General features: G+C 49.9%; 1 protein-coding gene across 4 annotated transcripts; it reads right to left on the bottom strand.

Moving 5' to 3' along the window:
* Positions 1–2,608: 2,608 nt before the first annotated feature.
* Sertad4 (SERTA domain containing 4) lies at positions 2,609–13,574 on the bottom strand. 4 transcript variants are annotated; one of them, XM_028882837.2, is made up of 4 exons: positions 13,287–13,574; positions 8,967–9,158; positions 7,855–7,970; positions 2,609–5,409 (listed from the first exon to the last, which is right to left on the bottom strand). In XM_028882837.2, exons 2-4 carry the CDS (start codon positions 9,139–9,141, stop codon positions 4,570–4,572), a joined length of 1,131 nt encoding a protein of 376 aa, XP_028738670.1. In that variant the 5' UTR covers positions 9,142–9,158; positions 13,287–13,574; the 3' UTR covers positions 2,609–4,569. The 4 variants fall into 4 exon arrangements, with proteins under 4 accessions (XP_028738670.1, XP_028738672.1, XP_037067017.1 ...); XM_028882839.2 differs by lacking the exon at positions 13,287–13,574 and adding an exon at positions 12,481–12,566; XM_037211122.1 differs by lacking the exon at positions 13,287–13,574 and adding an exon at positions 12,136–12,546.
* Between the last annotated feature and the right edge of the window lie 431 nt (positions 13,575–14,005).

Here is a 14,005-nt window from a genome sequence, read left to right as displayed (position 1 = left end):
CACCTTAGGTGGCCCTGTAAATTCTCTGTGTATATGTGCCCTGCACACACATGTACACATACACACACACAGCACATGCACAGCAATCTTAAAAGGGATTACCGAAAGTTATCCATTACAGCTTCTTCTCCACCTAACACCAATTTCATTGTTCTCTTTGCTGGATTGTTCCGTGGGACAGAGACTCCATCATTGTACTGACCCTTGGGTCAGCAGGGATGTGGTAACCTTAACTACAAGATCATTTAAGGATTTGTCATAGACATGGGTTTTAACAGCTCATTTCCTCATCTGCTCTCAGCTGCATGAGGGATATGGACACCTAACCTCAGTGGAAGAAGCCGCCACCCTTGTCTGCTGTTCTGTCTGCCAGTGCTGCCCTGGCATCTCCTAGTACCCGGGTCTCCTTCAAGCTTTCTGATTCTCAGAAAGGAAGCAATTGGTGCGGCCAATTGGTGCTACATGTTTCTGGCTGGAGAGAGTGGCCGTGCACTGCTGGAGTCTGCTTCCTGTATGGCTCCTGGTACCCAGCACTGCTGCATCTGAAAATGGACATCCTCATTTGCATGCTTGAATCCTTGTGTGACAAAGTAGTGAGTAGAACCTTCTAAGTCTCTATTGACTTGAAAGATCACATCAAAGACGCTTTGCTAATAATGGCAGGTTATTAAATGGTTCGTTCTACTGGTTTTAAGCTTTTCCACATCCTCCATGTTCCCGGCACCTGCAGCGTAACTCTGTTTCAAGATGTAATGCAGGTTAACAGGGTTTTAAGAGTGGGACAGTTGCTGGTGGTGGAACACTCCTTTAATCCCAGCACTCGGGAGGCAGAGGCAGGAAGATCTCTGAGTTCGAGGCCAGCCTGTCTGCATAGAGTTCCTTAAAAAAAAAAAAAAACAACAAAAGTCGGGGCAGACAGTGCCTTTGTGGGATCATCTTCTACAACTACCCACTGTCGGAAAGCAAGGGACAGGAAAGACTGGGCTACAAACAGGAAGTGTGAGTTGCAGGGGAGTGATGCTGGAATGGGATTTCTTCTGTTTCTAGACTGGGTCTCAAGTATCCCAGGCTGGCTTCACACTGGCATGCCGTGGCACTGCCCACCCTCTGGTCTCTGCCTCCCCAACTGGGATTCCGGGTGTGTGGGCCATGCTGTTGTGCAGTGATGTAGATGGAACCCAGAGCCGGGGACATACTGGGTGACTTCTCTTCTGACCCAACAGCCCAGGACCACTGCGGTTATTTGGTTGGTTGGTTTTTTCAATGTATCTTTTTTGTGCTCTCATGCCTGTGCTCACGTGTGTATACACGCACATGTGGGTGCATGGTGGTGTGTACACATGCATGTCTGCATGCGAAGGCCAGAGGTCAGCCTCGTGTTATGCTTCAGGAGCTGTCCCCTTGATTTTTGGGACAGGGTCTCTCAGTGGCTCGAAGCTCGCCAATTAGACAGGGACTGATCAAAAAATATTTCAGGGATCTTCCTGTCTCTACCTCCTCAGTTCTGGGTTTAAAAGGTGGCGCACGTCTTTAATCCCAGCACTCGGGAGGCAGAGCCAGGTGGATCTCTGTGAGTTCAAGGCCAGCCTGGCTACAGAGTGAGATCCAGGACAGGCTCCAAAGCTACACAGAGAAACCTTGTCTCGAAAAACCAGAAAGTTCACACCACATCCAGCTTATTTATGTGGGAGATGGTGTAAGCTTCACAAAGAACCCAGTTAAGGGGTTCACTCACTATGGGGAGTGCCTTGGCCACCTGGGAAATCTAGTTAGTGCTGCTTGGGTAGATCAACAGCGCTGACTCTCAGGAGCCACACAGGACACACTTACACTCAAACTGACCACAGGAAATTTCTGTAATCTGCATGTCTGCATAGGGTCTTCTGGCTTTGTTTTGTTTGTTTAGGAAAAGGAGTTTCTCTTATTATTCTGGAAAAGTCCTAAAACAAAACCCAGAAGATTAGTAGCAACCGGTTCTCATGCTGTGAAGGAGAGATTCTGCTGAGCAGAGCCTGCTTAGGTGAGCACTGACGGACACAGCCAACTCAAAGGGCTTTGTGAACAGCATCTGAGATCCCAACACTTGGGAGGCAGAGGCAGGAGGTAAGGAGCTTGGGTCAGCCTGGGCTACATAGGAAGAGCCTGTCTTAAAACCCCACATAACACAGGATGGACACACCTAGATCATTTAACTGTCTGGAAATGCTGGGGTTAAAAAAGCAAAAGGGCAAATCCATTCTTTCATATTTAAATCTCTGCACAGCACTACACTTTTAATACAGTTGATATGTTTGACAAATTAATTTGCCTTCAACTAGACCTCCCCCTTTATCAAATAAAACGTTAGCTTCTAAGAAACATGGATGCAGGATTGAAGGGGAAACCACTCTCAATCCCCTGGCTGCTAAAATGGCTGATAGATGCATCTTCGTAATCGGACATGTCACAAAGCTCAGGACTGGGCTCATTCTAATGAGCTTTTCTATTTAAACACCCATGTGGTCACCATGCACTGTTTCTAGACATTTTGAGGGGGGGGGTTGTTTTGTTTTAAATAGAGAGAAACATGGAAAAGGGAAGTAGCCATTAATATGAAATTTGTAAAAACTTAATGATTTTTGATCATTTTAATAAATATATATCAAGAAAACCTCACTTTATTACAACACAGTCATGTACTAGCATCTATCACCTAAAATTTCAACACCAAAATGTTCATCAAATATTGAAAATAAAGGACAAAACATTACTAGACTATTCAGCCATAACACAGGAACATGTTTTAAAAATTGGTCCTTGCGGACAATTTCCCAAATGATCTACTCATACACTGTATGAATGAGACCTATTTAATATTAATAGCAATAATTAAAAAAGCTTCATCTTGGAGAAAGTGGGAGAACTTACCTATTTCCTCCATTTGGCATTTGGTTCCTGTGAATAACCATTTTAAAAGGCCCAAGTCCTTGGCCTTGGAAATGGGAATACATTTTATGAGGAGGAGCTGGCTGGACTGGGCCACAGTGCCACTGAGGACACGTAGCAATGTGCAAATTCAAGGTATTGTTTGGATAGTGTGTTGGCCAAATACACAGTAACAATGACGAGCGAGTCCCATTTCTCCAAAATAACGTTCTGCAACCTACAATCTTTACATTCTTTAAGATAAAACATATTGATCACCACGTCATCTATTAACATTGTGCTTCTCAATCAACAGCGAAAGTCACATATAGAAACCACATGCTCTTAAGAGTCTAAACGCATGAAATGATGCAAAACAGGGCAAAGTATAACGTATGTAACGCATGCCACGGGCTGTGAACGTCACTGGACAAGAAAACAAAACAACCCAAAGCTCAGAAAGCCCAGACCCAACAACGGTGCGTTGCCATGGAAAAGCCCAGGCAGCTTCCACTGTCCCAGTGGCCTTCCCTACTGTCTCCTCCATCTCTACCCAAAATGTCAGACCCACAGCCACTGGGCGTCAAAAACAAAGGAGGAAGAGGATGGCGAATCAAAAGTTGAACACAATAGTTCAAAGTTAAGTTTCCAAACCGCATGGATCCACCCTGTGTGTTTTTTCCTATGTGTTAAATCCCTGCTGTAGCTCTGATTTATCCTTAATTTTTACACTGGCAAAAATTAAGATAAAGTAAGGCACCCAAGATCGCCCTGTACACCACACCTCCCTATCAGCCCATCATCAAACTGGCCCTGTACACCACTTTCCTTGTCCTCCCATTAAGACCACCCTCTGTACCACCTCTCTACTCACCCCATCAAAGACGGCCCTGTACACCTCTCTACTCACCCCATCAAAGATGGCCCTGTACACCTCTCTACTTACCCTACCAAAGATGGCCCTGTACACCTCTCTACTCACCCCATCAAAGATGGCCCTGTACACCTCTCTACTCACCCCATCAAAGACAGCCCTGTACACCTCCCTACTCAGCCCATCAAAGACAGCCCTGTACATCACTTCTCTAGTCATCCATTACCATCATATGGAAGCTAGGAGCTGGCAGAGTATGGTAGGTGTGTTTCATTTCGTCTCATCCTATCCAATACAAACATGTCACAACTCATGAAACCATGTCATCTGCTTTCCTGTCTTCAGTCTTCTACTCAGAAAGAAATACTGGATCGTATTGAAGAAGCAGACAGCTCTGCTGGTTATAATGATTTGTTTACCAAGTAACTACCTAATTAACTGGCAAACAAATTGAACTTGTCTTGGCTATCGATGGGCTCTTTGGAGGGGCGGTGGGAATATAACAGGGACATGTTGTCCTCAACCTAATCTACTGATTTTTTTTTTTTTTTTAAAGAAAACTAAGCTATACTTTCAGACATGAAGTTGGCTTTCCTTGGCAAAATCACATTAGTAAGTGGCTTGTGGATGCCTACTGTACAGATGTTCTGTGCAATCTGCTCTCCAGGCAGTGAAACAGCACAGTGTGTTCACTGCATAATTTTATCAGTTGTACAAAACTACAAAATCCATTCAAAATAAAACTTGGTCATGCTGTGCGTGCGTGCGTCCAGGTGCCGGCGGGAGGTCGCTCACATCTTACTTCCCCTGCTGCAGCACAGTTTGTTGCTTGGGGAAAGCTCCTTTTTCATCAAAGACTTTTTCCAAGACTCACTCACGTGGTTTTTCTCGTTATATCCGGTCTCAAAATAATCATAAAATTGGCCTTTGCACTCAAAATCAAGGTCGTTCCCAAGAGGTTCTCGGCTGAGGGCAACACCGTCTCTGTGGCTGTCGTGACTTACTTTCCCATCATTGGATTTGGCCTTTTCCTGGACACCAAGGGACCTAACATTAGTGACAAAGATCTCACTGGCAGGTATCTGGCCATCGCTCTTGTAAACAGGTGCACTGCCTATATCAAAGTCCACATGGTGGGAGCAACTAGCCAATGGCAGAGGGGAAGAGGAGGAGGGAGAGGAGGGTGGGGAGGAGCTGGGTGGGGAGGAGCTGGGTGAGGAAGAAGAGGAGGATGGGGAGGAGGTGGGTGGGGAGGAGGGGGATGTGGCTGTGGCAGCAGCTGAAGCGCTCCCAACGCCAGCATTGACAGAAAGGGGCAGATCCAGGCAGTGACCCCCACACTCCTGATAAAAACAGCAAGTGTGGAACTTTTCCCACTCCTCTTTGGCCACCCGGGGCCGTTTCCGGTAAGGACAGTCTTGAGCCAGGAACCACTCTTGGGTGGAGGTGCCACCAAGGGAGCAGGCAGGGAGGCACCAGCTGTTTTGCATGAGGATCTCCCCATGGATCCTCTTCATCAGGTTGTTGATAAGGACAGATCTCCGCAGGTACACTTCCGGGTCATCGATGAACCTCAGCTTCTCCAAAGACATGTACAGGATGTGTGCTCGCTCCTCAAAAATGGAGATGGTCTAAAAATCAGAGACAGGAGGAAGCTTAGGAAACGAAGCTGGTGCAAGTATCATCGCCCAGTTAGAGGCTGGCCGCACTGCTGTGGACGTCCCATCCCCACCTGTTTCCTGACTCCCGGGTGTGCCAGAGAAGATCCAGTCACCAGGTGGACCTCAGCAGGGCCCAGCCAGAAGGCTCGTCCAGGGAAGGAGATGCTGAGACAGTCGACCAGAGCTGTCAGAAGTCAGTCTGGCCGCTGCTGTGGGGTAAGGGGCAGATGACCCCAGGCAGCACAGGGAGGATCCAGGTTAGCCTGGCTGTTGGTGACAAGGAGTACTCTGGTCGAAGTCTATCAAGCTGTATTTCAAATGTCTGTGTGCAGAGGCACACTCATGCATCTCACAGCAGTATGTTTGCAAGTTATTACCTATTTTTTAAAAGACTTATATTACTATTATTTTATTTTTTTGAGACAGGACCTCTCTATTATATATCCTTGGCTGTCCTGGAACTCACTATGTAGACAAGCTTGCCTTGAACTCACAAGAGATCTGCCTGTCTCTGCCACCTGAGTGCTGGGATTAAGGCCCGTGCCATCCCTATTGGCTGAAAGATTATTTTTATGTGTTTTGAGTGTTTGCTAGCATGTCTGTCTGGTACTATGTGAGTACCTGGTTCCCACCCAAGAGAAGCCAGCAAAGGGCACTGGATGCTCTGGAACTGGAGTCATAGACAGTTTGAGCTGCCAAATGGATGCTAGGGAGAGAATTCAGGTCATCTGCCAGTGCTCTTAACTGCTGAGCCATTTCTCAGCCCCAGGACATGTTTTTAAAGATTCGAGACGCAGGTTCTAATGGGCACACGTCAGAGTTTGGACTGGGATACCAAGGAACACTTTCGGGGTTTCACACCTGCAGCACACCCTGTTTCCTAAGAGGGCAACTGCAATTAATGAGACTAAGTTAGGTAGGACCTGTTGGCTTGTGGAGCTGACAGGAACGATAGATCCAGACAGAAACTAGGGATGAGGATGCAGTCCTGGGCTGTGTGGGGCTGTTACTGGGTGAAGGATGGTCCTTTAGAAATTGTTGCTATTGTTAACTTAAAACATGGCCATGCTACATAGCCTAAGCTGCCCTGGAACTCACAATGTAGCCCAAGTAGGCTTTGAACTTTCTGAACTTGCTCTGCCTTTCAAGAGCTGGGATTACGGGATGTACCTTGCATCTGGCACATCCCAGTAGCAACTGGAAAGCTGATACAGACACAGCACAGAAACTAAACGTATCAACATGGGTGCCTCCTTACAAACAGCCAAAAGCAACTTCTAAAGGCTGAGGAGGGCTGGGGCCAGGGGCCTGGCAGAAGCTGAACTGAAGAGTTCAGCATCTGGCCACCAGGCTCTGGCTACTCCTCATTGATAAGGTCAATGGAGTTCTGGAGGGAGGGTATCACAAAGGAAAAAGAACCAATACTTAGATGCCCAGTTCTCATGCGTTTCCCCATTGTGTTATTTTCTTTCTTTGGTCCTTCCTTAGGAATTAATTCTGAACTTTAGCAAACTTGACCTGTTTCAGGACGCATCACAAACAGCATGCCTGTTCTAGGCACACATCCAGGCGATGAGACACTGACCCCCAGGAGGTCAGGAAAACCCTGGACAACCACTCTACCCAGCACACAGCAGTAGCCTTGTGGCAGAGCTCAGATGAGGGTCAGGAAAGCCAAGCTCATCTTCCAACACATGATACCACAGAGCAGCCCTAGTCCTCAATGCAGCCCAGGAATATTAAACCACGGGCAAAAAGGTGTGCGCTTCCTTACAGACTTTCTATTATTTCTGGGGAGAAAATCTCTTTCTGGTTATTTCTTGAAGTACTTATGAAAAGTAACATAGGCCCTGTCCTAGTTAGGGTTATTATTGCTGTGATGAAACACCATGACCAAAGCAAGTCGGGGAAGAAAGGGTTTATTCAGCTTACACTTCTACACTGTAGTCCATCACTAAAGGAAGTCAGACAGGAACTCAAGCAGGGCAGGAACCTGGAGGCAGGAGCTGATGCAGAGGCCATGGAGGGCTGCTGCTTACTGGCTTGCTCCTTATGGCTTGCTCAGCATGCTTTCTTATAGAACCCAGGGCCACAGCCCAAGGATGGCACCACCCATAATGGGCTGGGCCCTCCCCCATTGACCATTAATTAAGAAAATAGCCTACAGACTTGTGTACAGCCAGCTCTTACATGGAGGCATTTTGTTAATTGAGGCTCCTTCCTCTCAGATGACTGTGGCCTGTGACAAATTGGCATAAAAGTATCCAGTACAGGTCCCCCCAAAAGTGACAGTGATTCATGTGGCACCTCACAAAGAAGTTGCTCTCTTCTATTGCTTAGGTGGAACAATTTAATGTCTGAAAATGGTTCGAGGCATTGTAACTGTTAATAAAACAACTACTATTAAAAACGTACTTTATGGCTGCAGCTGCTGAGTGGTGGGTGAAGATCCTCCTCTTCGGCATACTTCCTCTTGAAGTATGTGACCTTGGATGTGCTTATAGGATTTGGAATTCCCCTGTAATGTGATCCTGCGGTAATAAATCAGATAGACAAATGACACCAGGCCTGCCAGAGGTGCGCCAAGCAAAATACTTTCATTTCCTTTCCCTCTAGTGGATAACTTGGCTACATCCCTGTCTGTACACGCAGTGATGAAAAACAAACATTTGTCTTCATAGTTGCTAGCGACTGACTCCTGTGCGCCTGGGAAGGTAAAGATTTCTAGCAGCCTTAGAGGGAAATGTCACCCACCTTTCGGCATTTACTAAATGCTTGGGATCTTAACTGTCTGTACAGGCAAACAGTAGACTCCAGGGATGGTAGGGGGGTGTGACCCACCTGAAGCGACACTAGCTTGACTCACACCTCACAGAGGTGGTGGAGCGTGTGTATGCATCACTTTCGGGGTTAATACACAAACTCACACACATACATGGAGTTATAATAGTTTTTCTTTTGAAACACAAAATTATAGATGAAAGCTTAAAATTTGTAGTCATTAAATTCTGTTTGACTCTGAAAATGTTAACACACCAACCATGAACAGATCAGGGCCTCCTCTGAGGACTTTAAAACCTTTTCAGAAACTAGACTTTCATGAGGCTTTTTCTTCAGTTTCTTTTTAAAAGAAAAAAAGAAAGACCTATCACTTCATAAAAACTCAAAGGAACTTATTTGAGACCATTAGAATTAAAGCCCAGAAGAACATATTTCTATTTTCTTGTCAACTGTGTGGTTCATGAAGAGGAGCAGCTTGAAGCTGTGTCAGGGGTGCAGACTCCTTTATGCCTTGTGGGAGAGAGCTCTGCACATGGGGCCTGTGAGCTGTACATCCCCGAGGACCACTCTCTTCCACGGGACAGACCCCGAACCCAAACTTTTGGTAGCTGGTTCAATCCCTTTAAGAAAAAAAGAGTTTCAGGACCTCCGCAGGACTGCAGAGCAAGTAAGGAGGATTTCCAAAGGAGCCCAGCCCCCGGGAATGACTAGACACCACCTCCTAAGAAGAAGGCCAAAGGCAATACCTGCCAGTTGTGGGCTGGCTCCTGCGTCTCCCTGCAAAGGAACCTGTGCTGGCCCCGGGGGGCTGGCTCCTCTGTAGCTGTCAGCCTCCCATAGCGTTTGGTACCCGGCAATTTCAGCAGCTCCTTCTGAGACAATGGGCTCACAGAATCTATTCATGGACAGAACCAGCGTCATCTCTGACAGCCTCAGATCTGAAAAAAAGGGGGGGGGGTGAGGTGGGACAAACAGCCCTGGTTAGGAGTCAGCCTGAGGATGATCTCTGCATCATCCTGTGCTTGGGGAGGCTTTCACTTTCCATCCCTCCCCTTCATCCCAAACTAGCAGATTGTTTTTCCAAGGACACTTCAGCAAACTCTTGCTGCTATCGGCAGCCTGCATCTCAGGGAGGACCTCTAGAGCCCACTTCTTATTGTTCTCAGCTCCCCTCAGCCCCTCAGCCAGTTGCTCTGCCTCCCAAACGCATTTTCCTCCTGACCTTACAAATGTACCTCTAAGAGGAAGGGCCAGGCCCCTGTGCCTCCTTTCTATTAATAAGGTGAAATCAATTTTCTATTCAAGCCCCTAGGAGTCCCCTTTGATGAAATCTGCTGATCAGTGGGGGGCGAGGGCAGGGATGAAGTCCCTAGGGTCCTCCCCGCACTCTGCTCTCTTCCCAGTTCCTCGGCCACACTCTCTCCTCCCGGGTGAAGCAGACAGACACTCGGTAGTTGTTTCCACAGCCCCGATCGGCCTGAACTGGATCTGCCTCCAGTCAAAACACTGCGAGATGAAGACAGAAAATTGGCTCCAGTTTCCAGCCGTGAGTTGCAGTCCCACGGGAGCCAAGCACAACATCAACCAGGCAGCAGAATATTAAACAGGAGCCAGGGCTCCGGGCAGAGGCAGCCAGATGCAAGGCAGGAACTTTCCAAGAGTCAACACATCGCCGCCCTCCTCTCTGGTTCCCACCCTGACCTCAGGACTGCAGGGAGCCAGCCTAAGCCTCCGATGCTCTGCGGTGCTCCCAGACGGTGACCTGTGTGATCCAGGCCACAGGGCCACTTCCATGGGACTCAGTGTTGACCCTCAAGACAGGGTCAAGAGTATGTTTCAGGGAGAAAAAGTCTGGGGCCACAGGCCGGAGAGCAGACCCAGCACCTGATTCCTTCAGGGCAGTGGTTCTCAACCTTCCTCACTCTGTGTCCGTTAACACAGTTCCTTATGGTGTGGTGACCCCCAACCATAAAATTATCTCATTGCTACTTCCTAACTGCAATTTTGCTACTGTTATGAATTGTGACGTAAATATCTATGTTTTCTGATGGTCTTAGGTGACCCCCGTGAAAGACTTTTTGACTACCACTTAAGGGGTCGAGACCCACAGGTTGAGAACCACTGCTACAGGCCCTCTAGACCTGCATGGCTCACTTGTGTTATGCGGATCTGTCACTGACGTGATGTCAGGCCTGCTTGCTGAAGATGATTTTCTTTTATAGCAAGAGCCCAGTTCATTCCTCTGCCTTCAGGCTAGGGCAAAGGTGAACTTGTCCTTGTCTTACGGTCAAGTCCTCTGGCTACCAGTGACTATTGGCAGCAGACTCTTTCACCAGGCACCCGTGTTTTCGAATTCAGCCTCAGCCCTGCATCATGAGACAGGGCTGGGTCTCTACTCAATGGGCAGAATTGGGGTATAGCTGACTTGGGCTTTGGAGTTTACCCTTCAATTTTTCTTTCCAAAGAGATACCAGAAACACCTTAGGGAAAGAGGACGTGTGTTGTGTTGTGAGTGTACTTATAAAACAACTCTCTATCAAGAAACGCTGGGCGACACCATTTATTTCAATCTTTTAGTCATCAACAAAGAAATCTGCCTTCATCAGTTCAACCAATTCAGGCCTTTGCTTTCTGCCCCCTCAAACTCTTCAGCCAAGCAAAGAATCACTGACACACTCCAGTTTCTTAACCTAGTCTAAAAGACATCTCTACCCAGAGAAGCCACACCTGGGACAGACAACTTGGAATTCACACTCACTCCTGGGGTGGGTTCAGGGAAGAGGATCCAAGCCTTTCCCTGGTGGAACTTTTACTACATATAAACAAAAGCAGGTTGACAAACCCATGCCCCTAAAGAAGAAGCCCTGCCAGGCTCCTGGCAGCAATTACCTTTGCTTAATAGGACATTAATGGGCCCTGGGCTGCTTTACCGTAGTCAGAGTTTGTTTATATTCTAATGACTTGGGGAGCAGCTTTTCCGTTAAGACTCTCAGGGCTTCTATCTGTTAGCATTGTTCACAACATATGAAATCCATCGTTATGCATTTGAACTTGAAATGTGGCATAATAGTTTTTGGCATGGCTGTTTCTTTTGTTTATAACATCTAATTTCAGCAAGTTTTTCTTTTTCAAATTGGAAACTGTTATACACAAGATCCTAAATGGGAGAGGCTGGGTTCTGCAAGTGATTTATTTAAGCTGGAATAAAACATGAATGAGCTGGGACTACTTGGGAGGGGGGAGGAGAGTCTGCAATTGAGGCTTCCTGGTCTATTTAGAACTCACACTGATGTTAACCAATTAGGGAGGCAAGAGTAGTGTGCATGAGACACTGGGCTGTACAGTGCTGGTTAAGCATGGGTCTTGTGCTATGGAACCCAGAAGTCCCAGTTCACAAGTTCATGCTGTTACTATGAAATACAGACACAATGGTGTATATGATAGAGATTGTGTTTTAAGATCAGAAATGAGAGGATTAAAATTGAAAGTGTTAATGCGCTAATTTGTAGCCCTCAGGCTGCTGTGCCCGTTTGGTCACTGGGGTGATGCTGTGGAATGACACCCCCCCAGCACCCTCACAAGGCTGGAGGCCAGGAGTCGGTGTTTCTATCCAGTGTTCCTCATACAGGCATTTCTATACCGGTTGGTTTTTCCGGGTGAACCATTATGGTGTTAAAAGGAGTGGCTCCCGTGGTTCTGAGGTGCCAGGAACCCCACAAGCTACTGGAAACAAAACGGCACAGAAGGATCGTCCCTCCTCTTCCTGACGCTGGGAATTACAGACCGTTTTAGAAAGGAGCATCTAGACAGCTGGAAGACAGAGTCCAACCCTGGACAGCATGGAGGGACCGCAGCTATCCAAGGCGGTCCAGAGAACGCAGAGCTCTGTCTTGGGGAGCCAAGAGATTTCCTCACCCACTGACTCCAAATAGTCCCAGACAGGATCTCAACAGTTTGTCCGATTCACCCAATGGTGGAGGTGGGAGCTGGATGGTTAGAACAAAACCCTTCAATGCTCCAAACCCGACAGGTGCCGCTTTTCTCAGGTCCCTGTGGGGATACGGGAAGTGCACTGGCCAGCGGCAGTCCCAGGAGGCTAAGAGCGCTAGGTCCGGTGTTGGGGTTGGGAATGCAGGTGTGGGGAACTAAGGAGGTCAGAGGTTCCCCGCTGGGAGCTTTAGGGTCAGCTCTCTCATTCCAGGCCCAAGGTGGGTGCTAGGGTGTGACGGTCCCCTTACCCAGGGTCTTACTCAGACGCACCCTGGAGACTGGTGCCATGCCCTTAAGCCCCTTTCCGGGACAGAGGGCACCGTCCGGCCAGCCTCAGGCCGCAGGGAAAAGTAAACAGTCCAAGTGTCTGGGAACAAAGGCAAGTAGTCTTCCAAGGTACCGGAGCCCAGTGCCTCTCCTGAAGAATAAGGGCTATGATTATTCGCTCTCCTTCTAAAAACCAAGTTTCCTTCTATGGGAAACACTCGCCAAGGTGGGATTCCAAGGCTATGACTCACGGCGGCTGGCGGGGCCGCACTCCAGCCCGCAGCTGCCAGGGTCCTTCGCCGAGCCGCGGCCGCCTGCGCCGTGCGCGCCGCTGGGGCCAGGGTGGACCTTGGTGCCCCGTTCCTGCGGCCAGGCGCTCGGGAAAGTTGCGGGGCCAAGGAGGCTGGCAGAGGCGGGGGCGGGGGCCTCGTAGCCCGCGGGAAGGTGAGCCGAGGACAGCGCCGCCCGCAGCCCGAAGCAGGGGCGGGCGCAGAGGTGGCGGGGGACACAAGGTGTCAGCTTCGGCAGCGGCGCCTTGTTCCGCGGAGCGCGCGCCCCTGAGACCCGCAGGCCCTCCTCCCTACCCTCCCGGCCCCGGGCCGACCCTCTTGCCACCCGGGGACACCCGACTCGCCGCTATGGGGGTCTCCGCCGACCGCCCGGGTCGCCTCGTGCACGCCGCTTCTCCGGGGAAGGGCGCGCGGCCCTGAAGAGCGCGCGCCGCCCCCGCGCCCCTCTGTGTCCAGCAGCTCCCCGGCTCCACGCGCGACCCTCCCCGCCCTCGCGCGCCCTGGGGTCGCGGCTCTTACCGCGCGCCCCGCGCTCCAGCCGCCGCCGTCCTCCGCGCGGCCGCCGCTGCCCACGCGCCTCCCGGGCCCTGTCGGCGTGGCCCGGTGCGCGGCGGCCGAGGTCCCCGCAGGTCCCGCCGCCGCCGCCGCCGCAGACGGTTATGGAAATGAGCCGCTGTGTCTGGCGAGGAGCGCGAGAAACCCGTCAATCCTGTTTGCCATTTCCCCGCGGATTTCCGAGCCTGGCTCTGCTGGATGCCCCCGGGCGAGAGGGAACCTGACAAGCGCGCTCCCCGCCTCCCTCCGCTCTGCCAGCTCGCAGGGCGCCGCGCCCCCGCCCGCCCTGCCTCCGCCCCCGCTCCGCCTCCGCCCTCGGGCCGCGCGGGCTGCTCCCGCCAGCAGCCCGGACCCCACGCGCGCAGCCCGCCCGGGGCAGGGCTGCAGTGCGCGAAGCATTCACCGCAACCTGCCCAGACGTCTTGTCTGTTTTTTAAATTTCGGTTTAGTTTTCTTATTGTATGTGCGTGTGATTTAAAAAAAAAATCTGTGCCTTTCCCACCCTTTGCTAAAGACTTTCTTCCCCTCTGTACAGCACTTGGAGATGAGAAACAGATGTCGGAGCTGGACTGAGCCTTTGCGCTCCCCCGCCCTCCCGGTCCTTTCCCCTGCATCTCGGGTGTAACAAGGCAGCACTCGTCCTGCCTCCACGTGAACTGGCAGCTCCCGGGTGAGGATCCCCG

This window comes from Peromyscus leucopus, chromosome 15 (assembly GCF_004664715.2).
Source record: "Peromyscus leucopus breed LL Stock chromosome 15, UCI_PerLeu_2.1, whole genome shotgun sequence".
Lineage (NCBI taxonomy): Eukaryota > Metazoa > Chordata > Mammalia > Rodentia > Cricetidae > Peromyscus > Peromyscus leucopus.
Note: the sequence above shows the minus strand (reverse complement) of the source record. Positions and strands in the feature narration are given on the sequence as shown.

Coding starts and splice junctions, on each gene's coding strand:
- Sertad4 (XM_028882837.2), bottom strand. CDS start 9,141: ATGACGCTGGTTCTGTCCATGAATAGATTCTGTGAGCCCATTGTCTCA. Junction 7,971..8,966: donor AGCCAGCCCACAACTGGCAG/GTATTGCCTTTG, acceptor TTATTACCGCAG/GATCACATTACAGGGGAATT. Junction 5,410..7,854: donor TCAGCAGCTGCAGCCATAAA/GTACGTTTTTAA, acceptor TCTGATTTTTAG/ACCATCTCCATTTTTGAGGA.